The sequence below is a fragment of the Archocentrus centrarchus genome, chromosome 9 (assembly GCF_007364275.1).
Source record: "Archocentrus centrarchus isolate MPI-CPG fArcCen1 chromosome 9, fArcCen1, whole genome shotgun sequence".
Taxonomy (NCBI): domain Eukaryota; kingdom Metazoa; phylum Chordata; class Actinopteri; order Cichliformes; family Cichlidae; genus Archocentrus; species Archocentrus centrarchus.
In genome coordinates, this window is record NC_044354.1 from 13,006,876 (window position 1) to 13,028,468 (window position 21,593).

The following is a 21,593-nucleotide window of genomic DNA, read 5'->3' on the forward strand; positions in this document are numbered from 1 at the left end:
TTTCCCTCATCAATGGTTTTAAAGTTTATGCATTCCACCAGCACCCAGAACAATGTTATACAGGCTGAATATGGTGGAGGATTTATTTTATAAATGTTATTGTTCCTGTAATGGTGATCAGTCTGGTCTGGTCAAAAGCATGAACTAATGCTTAACGACACAGGCTGTAGTTATATACTGCCACCTGGTGGTGACTGCTCATGTTACATAAAATTGCAGTCAAACGCATCACCAATTCTAACCTCCGCGCCTTCACTTCTACAAATGCAGAATTAGGCTTTCTCACACTATACCATTCAGACGTCAACCTTAAATCAACTTAGCTATTAAAAAATGTACAGAACTATTGCTGGGACTAATTAAATGTCTCATAAAATAATAGCTTAAATTATACACGTTCAGTGTTTTTCCTCAAGGATCCTGACAGACATCATGGCTTAACTTAATCACATGTCTTGTACTCTTAGCTTTTTGTTTACTTATCCCTCTTAATGTGATGGCATTGTTCTCAACATGCACAAGACTCACAAAGTCACTGCACGTCAACGTATGATACTGCACAAATTCAACCATCATCGTCTCCATTTGCAGATTTAAAATAAAACAAGACAGAAAATAAGACAATATTAATATAAGATGATTTTAAACATGTGCATCTGTTTAATCGGCATTCCTCTGAGCTTTGATTAACATTACAGAGTATGTATTTCATGGGAAAAGGAAAAGGAGTCCTAAGATGGATTCACTGTAATCAGAGCCACCTGTGTCTTGCTCAAGCTGGGCCACCATATGGCCAACTGGCTTAGAAGACTACTGCAGGGAACAGAGATATGATGACCAGATTACAGAAAATGTTAAACTTGAAAGAAAAAAAAAAAAGATTGCTTAATTTCACAAAACCTTTCAAAATTTAGAGCAGAACCTCACACAAGCTTGCCACTTAAAAATGTATTTTTTCCTTGGATTCTCATGGGAAACTGGCAAAGCTATGCTAATCATTTAAGGAGTTGTAGCTCACAGGTGTAAATCAGATCAATAGTAGCTCTGGTACTTTCAGCTGTGCCCTTTTTACCCCGAGGGGTCACCACAGCAGATGGATCCGGATGTTTGATTTGGCACAGATTGTACAGCAGATGCCCTGCTTGATGCAATCCTCTCATTTATCTGAGCTTGGGAACACCTGAGGATGGGGTTTGTCTCCTCATAGCAATTAAAACCAGGCTTTAACCACTACACCATGAAGCCAACTTGGACCACTAGTAGTGCCACTGGTGCAGCATAACAATTATAAATTACATGTAGCCATCAACTGGTTAGGTCTTTATTAACAGTTATTCATTGTCATTGAATGACAGGAGGAACAAGAGCAGATTGACAGTAATTGCCAATCTTCAGTAACAATATTTGGGCTTTGAAGACTTTTTTTTGCATAATTAAAATGAAAATATTTAGCCATCTAATTATTCAAGATTCATATGCTGTAATGAGACATCCTTACTTCCTGTGTTTCCTGCGTATCTGATTCAAGGTTGTGGGACTGTGGCTGGAGCCTATCCCAGTTGTTACAGAGTGAAAGGTGGGGTACACCCTGGACAGGCTGCCAGGCTACTGCAGGGTTAACACAGAGAGGCAGACAACCATTCACACCTACAGACAATTTAGAAACCTACCCTGTACATGTCTCTATGAAGCCAGAGAGAACCCATGCAAACTATACAGAAATGCACCAGCTGGTGGGTGGATTCTTGCTGTGAGGCAACAGTGCTAACCACTTCAGCACTGTGGTGCCAATAATTACCAATGTTTCACTGGCAATGTATGGAGTTTTCAGGGCGTTTTTGCTCTATTATGATAAAAATATTTAGTTCTTTGATAACGTGATTAGTCAAGATTCATATACTGTAATAAAGACACCATCCAAAACAATTAAAGCTAAGGACCATGAGTGTTTTTTTTTTTTAAATTACTGTAAGAGTAAATATGTTAAGACAGAGGATAATGCTGATAAAGAACCTATGTAGGGAAGTGTAGAAAAACCCACTTGATTAACTGGCATAAATGTACATAAAGGACAAGAAGTAAAATTCCAACTGCTCAGAACTTTATTTCGAGAAAATGAGGGTTAAAATTAATTTAAAATATAAAATTTAGATGGGCAGGTCTTTCTTTAAAAAGGAACTGACACCAGGAGAGTAGGCAGCTCTCCAGAGGAGAGGGAGAGAAGAGGGAACAGACAGGAAGCTACAAAATGAAGTTTAGAGGGATGAGCCCGGCCATTCAGGAAGTCATATATATAAAAAAAAAAAAAAGAAAAAAAAGAGGAGACAGATGCAGTTAGTTAATATAAACCCCACCCCCATCTGAAGTGTCCTCATATGCAATCAGTGCTATAGCTCTCTCCTTTTCCTTTTTCTGGTTTCTTGCAGGAAGTTTTGGATTGGTTTTCTTCTTCGCATCACCATCTCATTCTGTCTCAATGTAACATCTTTTCTTGCAGTTTTGAAAAAAGTAAACAAAAAGTCCTTCAAAAATAAAATGCAGCAACCACATTTCATGTTCTACTATTACATATACAGTATATATATATATTTATATATAAATACATACATAAATATCTTACATGTACAACCAATTTTGAAAAGGGGGGGGGAAGAGAGAACACAAAAGACTTAAAGAGGACTTGCGGAGGTGGGGGGAGCAGGGCAAGGAGGCCCATGGTTGCTCATTGTGAGGGTAGTGTGTTTGTATTTCTGTTTTAGCTTTACACACGCAGCCTTTCAGGGAGACAGGAAAAAAAAAATGGAAGCATTCCTCAGTTTGCCCAGTATGGGGAGCTGCTATAGCTGGACTTGCTGCCTTGGGTTTTCTGCTGCATGCTGCTGGACTGATTGCGCTGACCAGGACCACCCTGTGAAGAAGAAGACGTCCATTTAGTGGATACATTTAAGACCAAACAACTACCTAGGAAGTTTATTTAATTTCTATTTTATCAGCCTTTTCTATGGAACTTATCATGCAAGGGAGTGCAGATCTAAAATCCCCCAAAATATACGTCAACATAGCACTTTTGGAGGAAACAATAAGGTATCAGGGAGAGATTTTTAGTGATGAATGAGAGTGACAAGTCAAATAAAAATCCTTAAACAACTTCAGCAACATGGGTACAGAATTTAATCAGATTTACACAGTGAGTATTTCTGTTATTCGATTGGCACCAAATTATTTAGTAGGGACAGAATATTCTTTTTATGTAGTGACTTTATCCACTATCCACCCTAAAAATAAATAAAGGGAACAAAGATGGATTTTAATTTGTTGCTGCTAAAACTCAAATACAAAATACATTCTCACTAGCCAAAAATCACACTTTTCTTGAACCTCAACTTTGGGGGTTGTGTGGGTTGGATTGGGGTAGGGGGTACCTGTCCATCTTGTGTGAGGTGATGGTGCAGCAGCTGGGAGTGGGGCTGTTGGTGAGGAGGAAGAATGTGCAGGAAAGGTGCAGGGGCGTAGCCAGGTGCAGCCCCAGGAGTCAGGGGCCCCGTTCCTCCCAGTGCTGAAGGCAGGTTGAAAGGAGGTGGTGTCCCTGTGTGGAAGCCCTGCTTGTCAAATGACTACAAAAAGCGAGCAAAGACACAAAAGATTAAATTCATGTGCAGCAGATCTACAAAAAAAACTTGCATCTAATTCTTAATCTTTTCATTTAACATTCTTTTGAAACCAAACAGTTCAATATTTAAGCTTAATTTATAAATGTAATAGGTTATTCAAACTGATGTGCCATTGTTTCTACATTTTCTAGGTTATATCTCTCAAATCAATTTTTTATCCATATTATATAAAATGTTACATTGCTGATGGTCATTAAATGCGGCCAAAGTTTCTACTAATGAGATCAGAACATGTACAACTAATCTCAGAACCAGAAGTTCAGACTTCAGACTGCTGTAAAGGCTTGGGCATATGGTCAGGCACAGCTAGGGTAGATGTGCTGCCTGTCTGTAAGATCACCATTTCTACGACGTAGATTAGAAGTAGATGCACCAATTGACGGCCAGGGGCCGGAACTGGATGATTTCCAGTGTTCTCAGCCTGCATGGATGATCGGCCGGTCAACCTCATATATGTCAGATTGCAAGCCAGTCAATTTTGAGCCCAACACGTGCATACCAATGCAAAAATAAATAAATAAATAATAGCCGCATGTAAACTCACAGGTATGCTATAGGCAGTGACACATTGTTAGTCTTTAGCTGTGGCCGTTAGTGAGTTCTTCACTGTGTAAGGAAGCCAAAGTAATCCACAGGGGAACATCACAAAACAGTTCAAAACAAACCTAATGAGACACTTCAATATTTCCAGGAGCAGAGCCCTTTATTTTCAGTTGTTTAAGTTAGAGAAGATCCTGTAACCTACTGCAGTTTGAAGGAAATCGCAAAGTTTATTTATTTTATTATAAAAATAAACTTTGATTGAAAAAAAAAGTTGACTTTTTTTGTATTTATATGTTGTCTTGGCAGGTCACACTTAAGAAAAACTAAATTGGAAATCAGAATCAGCCAAGAAAATTGCAATCAGTGCATCTTCAATGAGAAATGCTGAGATTCATTTGTTGAAGTCAGGCAAGTCAATCTGAATAAAGTGGGCTTTAAAACAGAGGCCATAAAGACACAGTGGACGAATTGAACAAATGAATTTGTTCAATAATAGTGTAATAAAACTGAAGACTTCGGAAATGTGGATCACACAAAGCTCTTCCAATGGAGTCCAAGAAGAAAAAAAAAAAATTAGAGCTCTTACTGAGTCTAACAAATCACCTTTACACCTGCATATAAGAAATTTTGGCACCCATCAGTGAGGTTTTAACCTTCCCCTAATAGGAAACTGTTTAGATAAAAATATTTTTACCTCTTATTCTAAGGTAGGGTTAATTTCATTCACACATAAAATATTACTTATTAAATTTGCAGAAGTAACTGGAAAATGCATCGACCTATCTTAAGTAACGTAACACAGACTCATTGCTTTACCTATATGTGAACCAATCATGCTTACATGTGTAGGCATCCCCCAAAGGCCCAAGTCACACACCTGTGTTTTGCTGTAGATTGAACCTCCCATGTCAGGCACTCCACCACTAGTACCTGATCCTGACAATCCTGGTGCTGGGAAGATAAGAGGGGAAAACAAGTCACTTCACTGCTAATAAGCAAATCTTCTAAACTTCAGTTTCCGATGTTAGTAGGAGGCAGACCAGCCAGGAAAAAGCAGCATAGTAAGTGAGGAGGAGCAGAGGCATGTTTCTCACTTCTGCCCCCCCACCCATTTTGGCATGTACCCAGCCATTTGCACATGAAAGTACAATCACATGCGTGCATATACACACCTTTCTCCAGGACTCTCTCGACTGTAGAATCATCTGCAATTGTGAGTACACCCGTTTTTCCTTACTGGAAAACGCCCACTAACTGTGTGTGTGCGTGCTGTTAGAGTGTGCACCATGTGTTGTGCATGTACCTTTCCCTGGACCGCTGCCTGCTGACTTGGCCTGTGACTGGGCAGTGCCTCCATACCCTGCCTTATTGTATTCCCCATGGGCTTGAGACAGGTCATCAAAGGCTGAATGAGGAGGAGGAGGAGGAGTAGAGAAGAAGAAAGGAGGAAGAGCAAGCAGAGGAGGGGGAGAGAGTAGGAAGAGATGAGGAACAGATTTTGTGAAGGAAGAGGATGGGAAGGAAAAAGAGGGGGAGGGGGCAGGAGAGAGAGAGCGAGAGAGAGAGAGAGAGAGAGAGAGAGAGAGAGGCAGTAAAGTAACCTGACTGAAATGGCAGCTGTGTCTATACTGAGCTGTGTCCAACCTTAGCAGGGGGTTTGAGCTATGCATGCAGCACAAGCAAAAAATACAAAACAAAGAAACCACAGGCCCAACTCTACACGCACATGCAGCATATGGTGCACATGTGTAAAGAAACTGGAAATTAAATTCACTTTTCCCCTCCCACTACACTTAGTCCAAGGTCTATTAAAAAGAAATCTCTCATAATAATTGTAAAATACTACTGTACATGAGGTATGAAAAGCTGAAAGTAATATGTACTTTTCAGCATCAAAACACACAAATGTAACTTTCCAGAAAGCCCACCATAACACTAACAACTTTTAAGCTGATGAAGTAACCTTCTTAACTACATGTTGTGTTGTTCAGTAGTTTTAGATAAACTTGAGTTATCAGTCGAGTTTACTAATTTATTATTACTATTATTAATACAATTACAACAAACTAGACAAAAGCTCTGTTTAGTCTAGGTCTTACCTGTGCCATATGCATGCTGTCCATAACTGGGCTGATGCTGTTGGTGGTACTGATTGGAGGGGTTAGCCAGCCCCATTGCTGGCTGCTTGGCTGAAGCAGGAGGCACAAAGACAGTGGGGCCATACTGGAAAGGTGAGGGAACCCCAGGCACACCAGCATAGTATGGCAGACCTGTGAGATGATGCACAGCAATCAGCTTTTGCTGAAACTATTTAATACTGTAAAATACTTAGAATGACTGACATCGTCTGTGTAGATTCTCAGTTATCCAGGTCATAGTAGTCTCTGGAGCTTGAAAAAGGCGACTGGACTTCTTTTTGTTTCTTGAAGACGTTTCACCTCTCATCCGAAAGGCTTCTTCAGTTCTCAACCAAATGGTGGAGAGACCCAGGTATTTAAATCTATGTCCACTGTGAACAACCATCATTGAACAGAGGAGGTGGATTACGTCACCAACTTTCCCCCGCTTACAGTGCTGTCCTGAGCTCCCTTCCCAGACGTCTCAACCCCCATTCACACCTTTGTTCCAGTGACCTCAATAGGCCACAGGAAACAATGGAGCGGAGTCCTAAGTTGGTTTCAACTGAAACCACTGATTAAATATGACCCACGCCCCCTTCACACCTGGGCACATGTGTTCAAGCACATGATCAATAGAGGGTCATAACCACCTCCAGGGGACTACGCCCACAGGGGTTTAAATACCTGGGTCTCTCCACCATTTGGTTGAGAACTGAAGAAGCCTTTCGGATGAGAGGTGAAACGTCTTCAAGAAACAAAAAGAAGTCCAGTCGCCTTTTTCAAGCTCCAGAGAATGACTGACATCATTATGCTGAAACATGAGTTTGCGTTTCCTTACCAGTGTATCCATAACCAGGGGGTAGTGGGGGATTGAGGAAGGCCTGGTTCTGTGTCTGCTGACCCTGGCTCTGACCCTGCCCTTGTGTCCCTCCCTGCTGTGTCTGCTGGGGCTGTGACTGCACCCCAGCTGTAGACAGGGTGGTTGGGGGAGCTGGAGATGAAGAGTCATTCCTGCCAAACTTTGTTGCCTCACCTGGAAAGAATCAGGAAAACAGGAGAAAAGGTCCAAAGTTGAAAAGAATTTTCCAGGATACTAAATGCCCCATCAGTGAAAGCACGATTCTCAACTAATCATCTTTTATGCGGCAAACAAACCAACATTTGAGGATACTGTAGGGCTGGTGCTCTTGGTAAATGTCTGTTCATAACAGCCATGACGAAAAAACAAAATACTGCTTAGGATAAAAAAAAAAAAAAAAAAAAAAAAAAAAGTAAATTTTTTTTAAAAAGATGGCCCCCCCTCCCACATTACATTTATGACAATTCTAGAAATTCTCTGTGCTGAAGCAAACAGTGGTCTGCATTGATTTCACATCTTTAACATTCCAATAAGGGATGTGCACGACTAGTCGACTAATCATTGCTATTGTCACTAGTCAGTACCAGACACACTAGTCTGTTAGGCTAATTGTTAAGATTTTAATTGATGTCCAGTGCTGGTAAATAGTTGTCCTAAATGTTACGGACAAATCTGCCACCATATAGAACTGCAGGCCTGACATCGTTATAGAAAAATGCCACAACTCTGTTAATCTTGGCCTGATAAATTCATTAGGTCTAATATTGTTTTTTCTGAAGTTTTACAATGTAACCTGAAGCGCACCTCCTGAGAAACACCGTCATTTCCTTCTGTGCATTTCCGGCTAATTCCCCAAGATTTTACAAAGAAGCAAAAAAAACTAGAGGGAAAAAATGTGTTTGCACCTTTAAAGGAAACTGACCACAGCAAAGAGTAGGAACAAGGAGGGGAAAAAAGTCCCAGCATTTTATGTTTCTGTCGGCCAGCATGTAAAACACCGGGACACAACTGAAAGGTAATTAACTCACAAGACACCTGCACAAGCATAAATGTTAGTGTTGGGCCAAAAAGTGATTGTCTGCCATAAAGTGATTTCTATGTGGTTTTATGTGTAATGTCTTTGCTTATATTGGTTTAAAAAAAAAAAGAAGGGAAAAAAAAAAAAAAAAAAAAGAGTGCAGACAACAGGATTTATGAATGACTTCTATGTAAAATGAAAAAATTACCTGTTTTGCAAGTATTTTTATGACTCTGTGTTATTGTACCTACATTATAATCAATCCGGTCCTTTTCGGAAACTTAAGATATCTTTATAGAGCTGTAATATTAAATTTGTTATGATTTCTGTCCTCTTGGCCAGATTTCTCTTTAAAAATACATTTTTAATGTCAATAACAGTTTATACCCTGATTGCAGCTTCTACTCTGTGATAGAAATGTTGTCTCTTGCTCAAAACAACTTGATATAATTCATAAGAGATATTTTTGACACATTTCACAGATTATAGGTCAACAGGTCATTTACAATCTCGTTGGCAGAGGTGATAAAATTTGATTTACCAGAATATGGATTATTAGCAAGCCCATCTCTCCCAGGCAGAGCAGTTGTAGCACCAGGGAATGTTACACCATAGTAGTCCTGTGCAGAAAGAGGAAAATTACTGATAATTAAAAAGACAATCACAGGTCTGAGGATAAAGATTTTCAAAGGTGAATTTAGAAGTACGGAAACAGTATGAAAGTAATAACCACAGCAAGAGACTCACCAAAGGAAGACGAGACTGCAGCATTTGCAAGTCCTCATATCCATATATCTGCTGTTCAAATTAAGACAATGGACATTTAGTATAATGTCAAAGTCTCTAATAAACAGCACTGATGGCTAAAGATAGCTAATGTGTGCAGCTCTGGAAAATTTTATTTTATTTTTTTATACATTTGGGCTTTTTTTTTTTTTTTTTTTAAAGACATCAAATCTTGATGTTAAACCTAACAACTATCCATTTTAGTATCTATTTTTAGTGTCCATTTTAAGTCTTCTTTAGCCTTAAAAACTCAAGGGATAAATTAATACAATCAAGTAAATTTTGATCATCAAAGCATATCACACATGGTCCACAGGGGTAAGAATAGTTACCGGATAAGCAGGAAGCAATCCACCAGGGCCCATGATATACTGGTTAGCCAGGAGAGGTGGAACTCCTTGGGCCAAGTTGGGAGGAGCTTTACCTGGAGAAGACAACACAAGAGGCATTTTATGAGTTGATTTAAAGAGGAATGAAAATAGCCATTTATAGTTAAGCATAGTCTTAAATAAGTGTCCAAACCAGCCAGACTGGAAGCATAATTCACAGTAAATGTAAACAACAAAACAGGATATGGTATTTCAAGACATGTTTTATTTTATATAATTTTTTGGTGTTAGGCTAGTCTTGCTGATCATACCAGAGGTGTTTGTGAGCAGGGGTGCTGTGCGGCTGCCTGCAGCTGAGAGTGTGGCGTTTGTGCCATTAGGAATTAATCCTGGTGCTCCAGATGGGTGCAGACCATTCGTGGCAGAACTACTGACAACCGGGGGACCTGAAGAACTGGGATTGATAACCTGGCTGGACGACGAAGAAAAGGCATGGAGGTTTCCGCTGCTACTCTCCTCGTTACTTGTCTGAAGGAACAGAAGCAGGTATGGTCTGGGTTTTTTTTTTTTTTGTTTTGTTTTGTAAGGGATGGATGCCTTCATAGATAAAACCTTATGCTCGCACTCAGAGCTTAGTTAAAAGTCAGTCCTAGATTATGATAAAAACAGTTATAAAAACCAAATAGACTAAGCATCTCGAAATCAAATCAGCAGATCATGTGTAGATCCACTTACCGTCAAGGAGGAACTTGTAGAGAGGATCGATCCAGATGAGTGAGTACTGCTTGTGTGACTACAAAGAAAAAAATAAAGTGAGTCTGTTAGCCTGCTTAAAATCTGACAAAGCCACAAAACCACTTCCAACTGTGAGCAGGAAACAGGGAGATTCAGTGAAATTATGTCCACATTAAATGATTTAGATATGTGCTTGTAAGCATCATTATCTCCGGACAAAAAGGTCAAAGTGCAGCTGAGCCATCCCTTACCTGCTGAGCGATGAGATGGGTGTTGAATGGGAAGGTGTAACAGCAGGTGAAGGGATGTGGTGGCCGGGACTGCTGTCACTTGTCATAATGGGAGACTCTGTTTTCACTGTCCTAGATGATGATGATGATGATGATGTGGCTGGTTTAAAAGAAGTAGAAGATTAATGTGGTTCAGAATTTTGTTTGTTCATCTTTAAAGACTGTACGAAAAGGAAAATAAAATATAACAATCAGTGTGGAGTAAAAAAAAAAAACACATCAACTTTCACTAAGAGGCTTCTTTCCATTTCCTACCCAGCATTAAGCAATCAATGTTCATTATATTAGACTTTATTGGCCATGTGAGTGCATTTTTACAGTCTAAGTACTTACTGTCTTGTGCGCTCTGTGTCTTCATACCACTGTAGCCATTCTATGAGAAAGAGAAATGCTTAAAGACTTAGTTTCATCATTCAGCTTTCAAGTACAAACACTAACTAGTTGTGAAAATTTTATTATTTTGTGATTTGAGACAGAAGAAAAGGTTTATACTCACCGTCAGAGGGCCACCAGGAACTGATGGGACATCTTTACTCTGAGAGAAGCCGAGATGAGGGGGTAGGGTCCTCGGGCCGCTGCTCTCTACGCGGCTGACTGTGGAAGGGGCTGCAGAGGAGGGTGGAGCAGCTGCACTGGGAAGACCAAGGGAGGGCGAGGGCGTAGCACTAGGTAAGCCCAAAGATGGTGAAGGGAAGTTGGGATCTGATACAGCAGTAGATAAGCTGCTCATGTGTTCGCTGTTTAAAGAACAAAAATATATATATTTTTTTGGGGGGGGTGTTTCATACATAAGAAATATACACAAAGAGGAGCTGGGTGTCATTTAATTCAAAAATAAATAAATAAAAACACTTGTAGGTCCTAGCTGTAACTGAGAAAAAAAAAATATATAAATAGAAAGTTGCAAGTTCCAGACAGAGTGATGGGAGGGGACATAATTTAAAATTTTTGCTGCATTTTCAAAACAGGAACTTTCCCTGGAAAACCAAGAACCTTTTGAATAAATCTGAGAAATCTCTGTAGGTCTCTGGGCTACACTGGAAACACACAGAAAGAATTGCAGAGATTTTAGTTCCTGGAAAATGAAGTGGTGAGGAAACACCTGCCTGCCGTGAGTGCTCAGCTTTCAGCAAATCCCAGCTTTGAATGGTTGCCAGAATTATATCCACATCATGGGAAATTTCATACAACAAATGCCTCATGTAAACAAACAAACAAACCTGCCTGACAAACACATACCTCACAGCTCCTGGCTTGGAGAACAGGCTATTCTGAGGCTGCTGTGTGGGAACAGCAGTAGGAACTGGCATGGCTGCTGGGGGCTGAGTTGGCGTGTGTTCCCTGGCCATCTCAGTCTGTGCCATATCTGATGTTCCACTACTAGCCTCAGACCCAAAGTCTAGAGCTCCAAACTGAACATTCAGGCCAGACACATCTGCTGATCCTGGCATCTCCACTGCTGATGATGGAATCTAAAGATGACAGAGGGGCGTTATCAGAACCAATCAATATTTTTTGACTCTGGATAGGTTTGTGTCACTTATTATAAAAGAGGTTGTGAAAAAAAAAATTGCCAGTATTCAATTTGAGTTAAAACAGACCCATAAAGAAGTAACTGAAGGTCAGGACACAACATAATGCCGACACGAGCGTATGCACCAATACACTTATTTGTGATTAGCCAATCACAAATAATGAGAATGAAAGCACCATGCTCTACTTTTACAAATAAAATGATCACTCAAAGAAAGATGGAAGCAAAAGAGTATATTTATTCTCTGGCACAGTGCACAGCCTCTGTCTGTGTAAACAGCTCATTCACAGCTGCTGCTCAGCTCAAGAGACCAGACATAGTAAAATGTGAGCACGACCTCATGCTTGCAACTTAGTGGTGGCTACTGTCCAAAAAGCAACTAAAGAGATACGAAAAGTCACTAAGTGTAGCAACAAAGACGTTAAGCTGACAACAAACCAAACAAAAGAACACCTGAAGAGTTAGACAACAGCAACCATGTATGAGCCTTGTATTCTATTTAAAAAAAAAAAAAAAAAAAGACTGCATACCTCTGTGTGCCCTCTGTGTTTGTTGACAAGATATAGATAAAGCCAGGGGAGCAGAGTTTACAGCCTGTGGAAACTACCTCATTTAAGTCTGTTCATATAACTGGTTAGCTAGCAGACCTGCCTTGTAAAGTCTATAAGAGCAGATAAATTACTGAATTTATTTCTCCTCTTAGAAAGAATACTACTTTATTGTTTTCTCACTTTTACATTTTCTGCCAAATAAAAGCCTTAATATCACAAGAGCTTACTTTTGAAGGAGGTGGTGCTCTACGTCTCTGTGTCTTTAGTTGACGCTGAGGGGGCTCTGCAGTTGGAACCTCCATGCCTGGCAGCTTCATTCCTGGAGAAGCTCCATCTCTTACAGGAGGGACAGAGGGCTCATGACCTGAATGAGAATGAAAGCACCATACCCATTCATAATGTCACTACAAGTCACTTTGATCACAACAACTTTAGGAAGATGATATGACCACATGGCAATAAAGCCATTAACTAACATTAACATCCTGTTATGGGTCTTTTTGTAGAGGCACAACAGATTTAAGGTCTCTTTACTCCATATATGGCAACAGTCAACAAATAAGCCCAACTGACATGTCTACATGTGCTTTTCTACTGCACATGTTATTAAACATCTCAGTGGATGATGGAACACCATCTCTGGATTAATCAGATTAGCATTAAATTATCAATATTTAGTTATGAAAAAAAAAAAATCTTAGAGTTAAAGATTTAATGTTTGCTTAATGTGAATGTGGTGCAGTCTTTCACACCTTTACTGGTACAGAATGGTTCTGTTCTGCAGTCCTACCTGGCGGTGTGGGGGCCTGTGGAGCATGTGCCTGAGTAAGGCCCAGAGGCTCTGTGGTGGGAAGGACTGTGGACTGCTGTTGCCTCTGAGCCAGCTGGCTGAGCACTACTGATGGCTCTGGCTGAAGCTTCATCTCCGCTGAAGACAAAGGAGACAATACAGTACTGAAGCTCACTATACCTCTAGGCTTTACTGTCTTCATTAACAATTGGTTAGAAATTTAAAAATAAAATCTTTCTGTTTTGGATTTTATAACCACTCTGAAATAAACTTACAGTGCTGGACAGTAACAGGCCCATTCTCCACTCTCTGAGCCTTGTCTGCAGAGGGAGAAGGGGCAGGGGCAGGAGTTTGCATTGGAGACTGCCCTGCATCTTTGGAAACGCTGCTGTTGCTGGTGGTGGCCAACATCTGGCTGGTTCTTTGACCAAGGCGAGGCCCATTCAGTTGCTCTGATGTCCGGATGTCAGGGGTAGGTGTCTGCTTGGGTGCATTCAGGGACCCAAAACCAGAACCCAGGACTGAGGACTGGGAGGGTGACAGAAGAAAAAGATATGATGATATACGCAAACCTATAGTGCATTAAAGTCTATAAATCTATAGTGTATAGCTATGAATACCAGTGCAGCATGTGCGTAGGTGGTACTGGCAGAGGCAGCATGGGCATAGCTGTTGGCTGTGGCATGTGCGTAGCTGTGTGTTGCAGTGCGTCCATTGTGATGTGAATTGGTAAAGACCAGGCTTTGGCCCAAATCCTCAGCTGAAGGGCCATCAACTATCGCCCCTAAGTCGGAGTCCACAGAACCCCCTACAGCCACTCCAGCCTTAGGAAGTATGCCAGGCAGGTCCACACTGGGAACAAGCAGGAGACAAGAGAACAGGCAGAGAGAAGAGTGGAGGTAAAAAGGTTTGGTAGGAGGGTGGAAAGGGAGAATAATGGTGGTAAATAAAACTCAATTTTCCAAAATAAAATGAGTTCTGTGTGTTGTGTAAGGTGCCTGTGACTTTGGGCATAATTGGCTTACTTGTTTCCAGGTGTGATGTGATTTACTGGAGCAGAAGAGGCAGTGAATACTTTGGTCTCAGACAACTGTGTGAAAGATGAAGATTAACATCAGTACAATATTCAACAAGCTCTCAGAGCCACATTAAGTCACTCTTTAACCATTATGGTCACCGTATACTCAATTGTGTACATCACTTTCTATAGTTATATATTGTACTGTAATGTTGATTTTCTGACATCTACCTAAAAAAAAAATAAAAATTATTAGGCAGAAGATTAATTTTTTCCCCTCACCAAAATTCCTGTATCATGACCAAAAGGGTTAAACAAGATTTAGTGAACTGATATCATTAGACAGCAACACTATGCAAGCCAGTGCACATTTAAAGTGGTGTTACTAAATAAACTTTATCCAAGTCTATAATACCCTTTCACTTTCATTTAAAAAAAAAAAAGCATTGCCTTACATCCTCATTCCAGTCTTCTGAAGTCCAGTCTTCCAGGTTACCTCCCCATGTCCCTAAATAAAACAGAACAACAACCAAATTAGTGCTCTGATGTGATGATGTGAATAATCTTCCACATTTCTGTGTCAATTCTGAAATAGTCTAAAACTAGACATTTGCCCAAATGAAGACTAGAGGATACTAAATCTTCAGAATACTGCACAAGTCAGAGCAGTTTACCAGTTTCCTCAGCAGCTTCGTTGCCATCTCCTTCCCATGTCTCCTGGCGAGCTCCAGAGTTAGCAGTGTAGTCAGCAGGATTGAAGGTGCTGGGGGAGGGAAAAAAGTAGTAGTGTGAAGAAAAAAAAAAAAAGCAGAGATGTGGAAAACATCTGCTGTTCCCAAAAATAGCAGGTAGAATCATTTTTCAATCTGGAGATTCAGAAACGTATTTTTTCCACACACTTATTTTTTAAGATATGTGCTTGTAATCAACATCATGATCTCCTTACTTCAGGTTTAAAACTTAAAATACATGATGCATGTTCTTACCCCATTCCCTGCGAAGTAAACCTGTTACCAACAGCTGCTCTTCCTCTGCCACGACCCCCTGCACCTGAGGATGCAACAGAAAAAACAGAAAATCATTGTAGATTGGGCCACTCGACTCTCAAGTCCTCATTAAGCATTTTTAAGAGTATCAAACTTTAAACACAGCAAAAGATTGGGGATGCATTTACAGAAAAGTAACACAACCATGTGAGTTAAAGTTTCCTATGAATTTTATTGGATAATGTGGTGTTGGTTTAGTAACATCATGAACACTCGGTCATTAATGACACCAAAAAGGATACCAAACAAATTTGTGTTGTAACAAAAATGTGAGCCAAGCAGGTGATGTGTACTGATGTATGATGATCTCTGGGGACAATGATCGCAAGCTTCCCAACGGGATTTCTTAACTCAGATTCTGATTATTGCATTAAAACTCAGAACACGACACCCACCCAGAACACTGAATTCAAGTGTTCTAATCACTTCCATGGCCACAGATGTATTAAAATCAAGCACCTAGGCATGAAGACCACTTCTACAAACATTTGTGAAAGAACTGGTCACTCTCAGAATTCCAGCATGGTACCGTTATAGGATGCCACCTGTGCAACAAGTCCAGTCCTGAAATTTCCTTGTTACTAAATATTCCACAGTCAATTGTTCGTAGTATTACAGCAAAGTGGAAATGACAGCAACTCAGCCATGAAATGGTAGGTCACATAAAAATCACAGAGCAGGGTCAATGGATGCTGAGGCACATGGTAAACAGAGGTCACTAACTTTCTGCAAAGTCAATCGCTACAGACCTCCAAACTTCATGTGGCCTTCAGATTAACTCAACAACAGTGTGTAGAGAGCTTCATGATGTGGGTTTCCATGGCCGAACAGCTACATCCAAGCCTCACACCAAACGCCATGTAAAGCGTAGGATGCAGTGGTGTGAAGTACGCTGCCACTGGACTCACGAGCAGTAGAAACATGCTCTCTGGAGTGATGAATGTATGTAAAGGTAGATGAGAGAATCCTTTTGGCAGTGTAGTGTATCATTACCATTATATTCATATTAAGTGGAATTTGTCTATAAATTTTCACGTCAGGACATGCACACACCTCTGCACTCTTAAAACAATCTTGGAGGGGTGGGTTTAAACTGCCATCTCAAAACAAGAGAAAACAAGAGAAAACGAGGTAGGGTGTTTCTGTCTATTGGTTTCATTTTAAAGTGTAACTTAATTATTAAACTTTGTATTTCACCAGGCATGTTTGTCGGTGAAAGGCTGCACTGTGTGTGGGGAGGATGAGAGAAAGGTCATATGTGAATATTACACATATGAAAAAGAAAGCTAAGCATTAACTATACTTTGTTCCAGACAAAGACAATTGGAGATCCAATGGCTGAGTAGTCATTCTTGTTATACCTCTTAAGTCACAGCCTGGGGCACATGTGTAGTTGATGCACTGTAATGTAAATTCTCCACAGACAAGTCCATGCACTCACAACAAACAGGCAGACACGTGGACGTCTGCACAGACTCACACTGGCTGTCTGACTGTGAAATTTACATCACTATGACCCTGAGCAGTCCCTGTTATTCTGCCTGATTGTGCTGCTTTCAACCTTGACCAGAGTCTATTAAAACAAAACTCCTACCAAATACCCATTCAAGAAAACATGGGGACTGAGTGCATTCCACTAATCTTAAGTGTTTATATACTATTAATACAGACAGACACAAATATACTGCCAGCCACATTACCAAAGCATGTTAAATAACATCCGAGTCTATTACTGACCTAAAGATCACAGATATTTATCTGTGATCTTTATCTGTGATGGAGAATGTGCAAATGGTAACTACAGTTAGCACTTCATTTGTGTCACCTTCTTACAATCCAGCTCTGCGTGTGGATTAATAAATCTGAGGTGTGTTATTCTCTGTAATGCGCACCTCTACCTCTCCCCCTGCGTCCACGGTCTCCTCCTCTCTCACCAGGAGCCACTTCAAATCCATTTTCCTCTGATCGACCTGGAATTCAACAAGAAAAGATGAGGAAAATAAGATGATTTAAAATTCATAATTAATAATCAACTGTACCCAAATTATGAAAACATCCTCAATGCGATACATATAACACATACGCAAGAAAAGTTTTGATCCTTTAGATATAACAAGCATTTGTCCTTTTCTTACCCTCACGCCCTCGGCTGATGCCTCTGCCCCTTCTGGTGGATCCCCCCCGCCCACGACTGGCTTCCCTCTCTCCCTTCTTCTCCCTGGTCTCCTTTATCTCTGAAGGTCCTCCTTCTTTCCCAAGGCTGCGCTTCTTTCCTACAGTCTCCCAGGAGGTCTGACAGAGTTGAATAGAAAGTGATGCTAGTGGTACAAAATGTATTTCTACATTTAATTTTGCATCATACATCATGATTTGGTCTGTGCTAGAACAGATCTCAATAGCCAAATGACATGTAAAGACAGGCACAACACGTGATTGGGGATGGTGCATACTTACTGTGTCAGAGGTGCTTTCCAACAGGAAATTGATGGCTCTGTTTACATCTTCATTGCAGTCATGGAGGGCTACCATACACTCATCTTGAGTCTTCCCAGTGACCTCAATCAACTGTGAAGGTCACAAAACAGAAAAAAAAAACCCAAAAATCATAGTGAAGTTAAATTCCAGGAAACTATATCTTGGTGATCCAGAAGATTATTTCTCTATGCATGAATACGCACAAACACATTACCTGTTTGACCTTGTCTTCAAAATCAGCATCATTTTTGTCATAAATCACTTGGGCTAAACGAATCTGTTCTGCTGTGGCCTGGAAAACAAACAGAGATTAATTAGAAACAAGAGCACAAGTTAGCTTATATTAATATCTGAACAGAACATTTAATAAATATAAATAATTTAAAAAGAAAGCAAGGCACTGGTTTTGGTTACATATTTTAATGAATAGTGGCTAAAAAGCAAAAAAGATTATTTTAATTAAACTTATTAAACCTGGATTAACTCTGTATTTACAATGACCCACCTGTATCTGTTTCTGTGTTGTTTGTGTGGTGGTCGGCAGCGTTTTGTCCCGAGTACCCCGGGCTTGATTGCTGACCACTGAAGTCATCATATACAGTATATACAAAACAATGTATGTACAAAATAGAAAAATCTGAAAGAGAAAGGAGACAGAAATAAAAGTAAAATGACAGACTGAGATGATATGACATCGTAACCCCTTAGCAAGAAAACAATGCTAAATTAATGTGCAGTAAATATAATGAATATCATTTGAGACTCTAAGAAGCGTTTCAAATTAAAAAATTCGAGGGCATCTCCATTCCACTGTTACACAGATGATATCCAGTTATACATGTCAATCAAACACCAGAATGTAACCAAATTATCTCTCCTTCACAACTGCATTCATATTACAAAGAATTGGATGGCAGCCAATTACCTTTCTGTAAATACCCCAAAACTGAAATTCTCATCTGTGCCACTGACAACTTTGTTCCAAGGATAACTGTAAATGTTGGACCCATTTTATCAACAGTTCTCCCAACTGTCAGAAATCTGGGTGTTACTTTTGATCAGGCATTCAGTTTTGAACAAACTTGTATTTATCATCTGCAGAACACTGCCTATCTTAAGTATACTGTGTCTCAATGTAAATGAGTAAATTAAAGTAAATGGTTATACATGCTTTTATTTCATCACAGCTCAATTATTATAACTCATCATTCCTTTCGCTGAGCAAATCATCCCTGGATTGTTTACAAACAGTCATGAATGCAGCTGTGAGCCTTCTCACCGAGTCCTCTAAAAGGTCCCATGTGCCACTGATTCTGTCCTCCTTACACTGGCTTCCCATGAAGTGTGGGCTTCAATTTAAGAAATGCCTCCCTATATCAGTGAACGACTACAACTATACATAGCTGCTAGGTCCTCTTAGGTCCACTGATCAGTGTTCATTGGCAATATCTAGGTCCAGGTTAAAGACAAAAGGAGACTTTGCTTTTGAGGTTGTGGCTCAGAAGTTGTGGAACTTGCTTCCACTGGACTTAAGATCTGTGGACACTGCTGATATTTTAAAAAGAAGCCTAAGACCCACCTGTGAAGGCTTGTTTTTATTTGGTTTATCTATTTATACCATTTTAACTGCTGCATCTTATTTTTTATTGTAAAGTACTTACTTTCATTCTTGAAAACCACTATATAAATAAACTTTACTTACTTACAGTGTTAATACTGTACCCTTAATATAAACATACCGACTCACTGGTATACCATGTAAGACTATAACCCCATCTGTCGTTCCCTACATCCACCGTTTAAATTTAGCTAGCCCAGAGGGGCCTGTTGGGTGTCAGCTTACAGCCCTGCCTCATTCTCCCACACAAAAACAGTCAGTGCACCACCACATATTAATGCTGGCATGAACCCTTTCAATTATTGTTTTTAAATAAAAATAAATCACAGAAACACACACTTTATAAAAGGTGGAAAACAGAAGCATAAAGCGAGCCTGGCTTGTATCGAACAAAGTGCCTGGCTATAGCTAATAATACAACCAAGTGGAAATTTATCAGCATGGGGTTCTTAAATACGATCCACGGGAAATGTGGCAAAGCATATGCGTGTGTCACGAATGCAGATAATCAACGTTTTTCAACTTATTTTGCATATTAGACAACAGTCATATCCTTATTTGTGTGGACGCTGCGATAAACCCGAAAGAAATATGAACCACACAGGCTAACGTTGACGTTCGGTCAAACTAGCTCACGCTAGCAGCACCCCGGCTAGCCACTACTCTTTGTTCCGTGTGTGACTCACACACGAGTCTCTCCGTTAAATCGACACATTCCCTGAGAAGGGTATCAGTATCCTAACTTGTCTGACAATATGTCTGTTTTCTGTACAGTCCGACTGGGGTAGGAACCAAAAAAACAAATAAATAAACAAACGTGACAAGCGCTACCACGCACCCCTTTGTGTGGACAACAACCGGGCTAACGTCAGTCACTTCGTGGGAGATGATGCTAACGTTAGCAGTAAGCTAACAACTGAAACTAAAACAGGATGCGTGGACCGTTAACTTTTACAACGGCCAGTGTCCCTGATTTTACGTATAGGCACCTGACTTGGGGGGGAACTTTATTAAAATACACGTGGAAAATAAGGAAACGACAGAGACAGTCGACATGCCGACTGCCCGGCGTGCGAACGGCCCGTCCGCATACAATGCAGCTACGCTCAGCACGGATACAACGCAGGCTAAACAGCGAGTAACTTAACCAGCTAATCACCGAACAGGAGTATTCATGTTTCTGTACAGGCCCGTCGACTACGTTAAAACAAACCCAAAATAGACGATACACATCTGAGCTCTTAAAAATGCGTAATAAAAACTATGAGCACAAAAAAGCTGAAGCTTTCGTTTACCTGCTAACACGCTTCGCTCAGCCAGCAGCGGCAGATGCTGTCACGTGACCCACAACGCCGAGGCTCAGCACTGTGAAACCGATACAGCGAATCAAAACCTGCAAAACCGGTCAGATGGCCCAGCGCCACGCCCTTACGTGCTCGTTCCTGTACGTGAGCGCGCTTCAGCCTGACAACAGGTGGCCGTTCCATCAACTCATTGTAACTACTCAGTTTTTACGTGTGTCGAAGAAAATGAACGCTTTGCAAAGCAGACCGCTTTTTTTTTATTTCCCGGAAAAGCTGTAATATACTCGAACTTAAACTGCGGCCTGTAGTTTATATGTATATGTTCCTTCTTCTTTCGGTTGCTCCTTTTAGGAGTCTCCACAGCGGATCTTCTGTCTAAATCTCACCCTGTCACTAGCATCCTCCTCTGTCACACCGACCCTCTGTACGTCCTCTTTCATTACATCCATGAACCTTCTCTGTGATCTTCCTCTTTTCCTCCTGCTTGGCAGCTCCATGTTCTTTTGTCCAATATATCCACTGTTCCTCCTCTTCACATGCTCAAACCACTTCGGCCTTGTCTGTCTCCAAACCGCTCCACCTAAGCTGTCCTTCTGATATACTCATCTCTAATCTTGTCTATTCTGGTCACTCCCAATGAAAATCTGAGCATCTTCAGCTCTGCCACCTCCAGCTCTGCCTCCTATTTATTAGTGCCACCATCTCCAAAGCATATATCACAGCAGGTCTATTCTGACACAACCATCTCCACCCAATGCACCCTGCCTGCACTCTCTTCTTCGCCTCTCTTTTGTGCTGTCATTGCTTTGGATTGTTGACCCTACTCCTTGCAGTTTCACCTTCCAACCTGTCTCCCTCTCATTCACATGCATATAGATAGATAGAATAAACTTTATTGTCATTTTA

The 21,593-nt window shown here is 40.6% G+C and overlaps 1 protein-coding gene and 1 non-coding gene across 3 annotated transcripts; both read right to left on the reverse strand.

Annotated features, from left to right (window-relative positions):
- Window positions 1-2,039: 2,039 nt before the first annotated feature.
- Window positions 2,040-20,803, reverse strand: LOC115785756 (ubiquitin-associated protein 2-like). 2 transcript variants are annotated; one of them, XM_030737583.1, is made up of 29 exons: window positions 20,679-20,803; window positions 18,271-18,402; window positions 17,980-18,057; window positions 17,745-17,855; window positions 17,426-17,582; window positions 17,183-17,260; window positions 15,231-15,294; window positions 14,919-15,007; window positions 14,700-14,752; window positions 14,252-14,316; window positions 13,847-14,078; window positions 13,502-13,754; window positions 13,227-13,364; window positions 12,664-12,800; window positions 11,591-11,823; window positions 10,848-11,088; window positions 10,685-10,724; window positions 10,313-10,451; window positions 10,062-10,119; window positions 9,638-9,854; window positions 9,330-9,421; window positions 8,959-9,009; window positions 8,753-8,831; window positions 7,173-7,367; window positions 6,314-6,484; window positions 5,518-5,619; window positions 5,092-5,165; window positions 3,423-3,614; window positions 2,041-2,908 (listed from the first exon to the last, which is right to left on the reverse strand). In XM_030737583.1, the coding sequence occupies exons 2-29, from the start codon at window positions 18,358-18,360 to the stop codon at window positions 2,813-2,815; spliced, it is 3,525 nt and encodes a 1,174-aa protein (XP_030593443.1). In that variant the 5' UTR covers window positions 18,361-18,402; window positions 20,679-20,803; the 3' UTR covers window positions 2,041-2,812. The 2 variants fall into 2 exon arrangements, with proteins under 2 accessions (XP_030593444.1, XP_030593443.1); XM_030737584.1 differs by lacking the exon at window positions 5,518-5,619 and having other exon boundaries at window positions 2,040-2,908.
- On the reverse strand, window positions 10,203-10,278 carry LOC115786386 (small nucleolar RNA SNORD121A). The gene has a single exon (XR_004020415.1). It is a non-coding gene; the product is annotated as a small nucleolar RNA SNORD121A (small nucleolar RNA).
- Window positions 20,804-21,593: the final 790 nt, after the last annotated feature.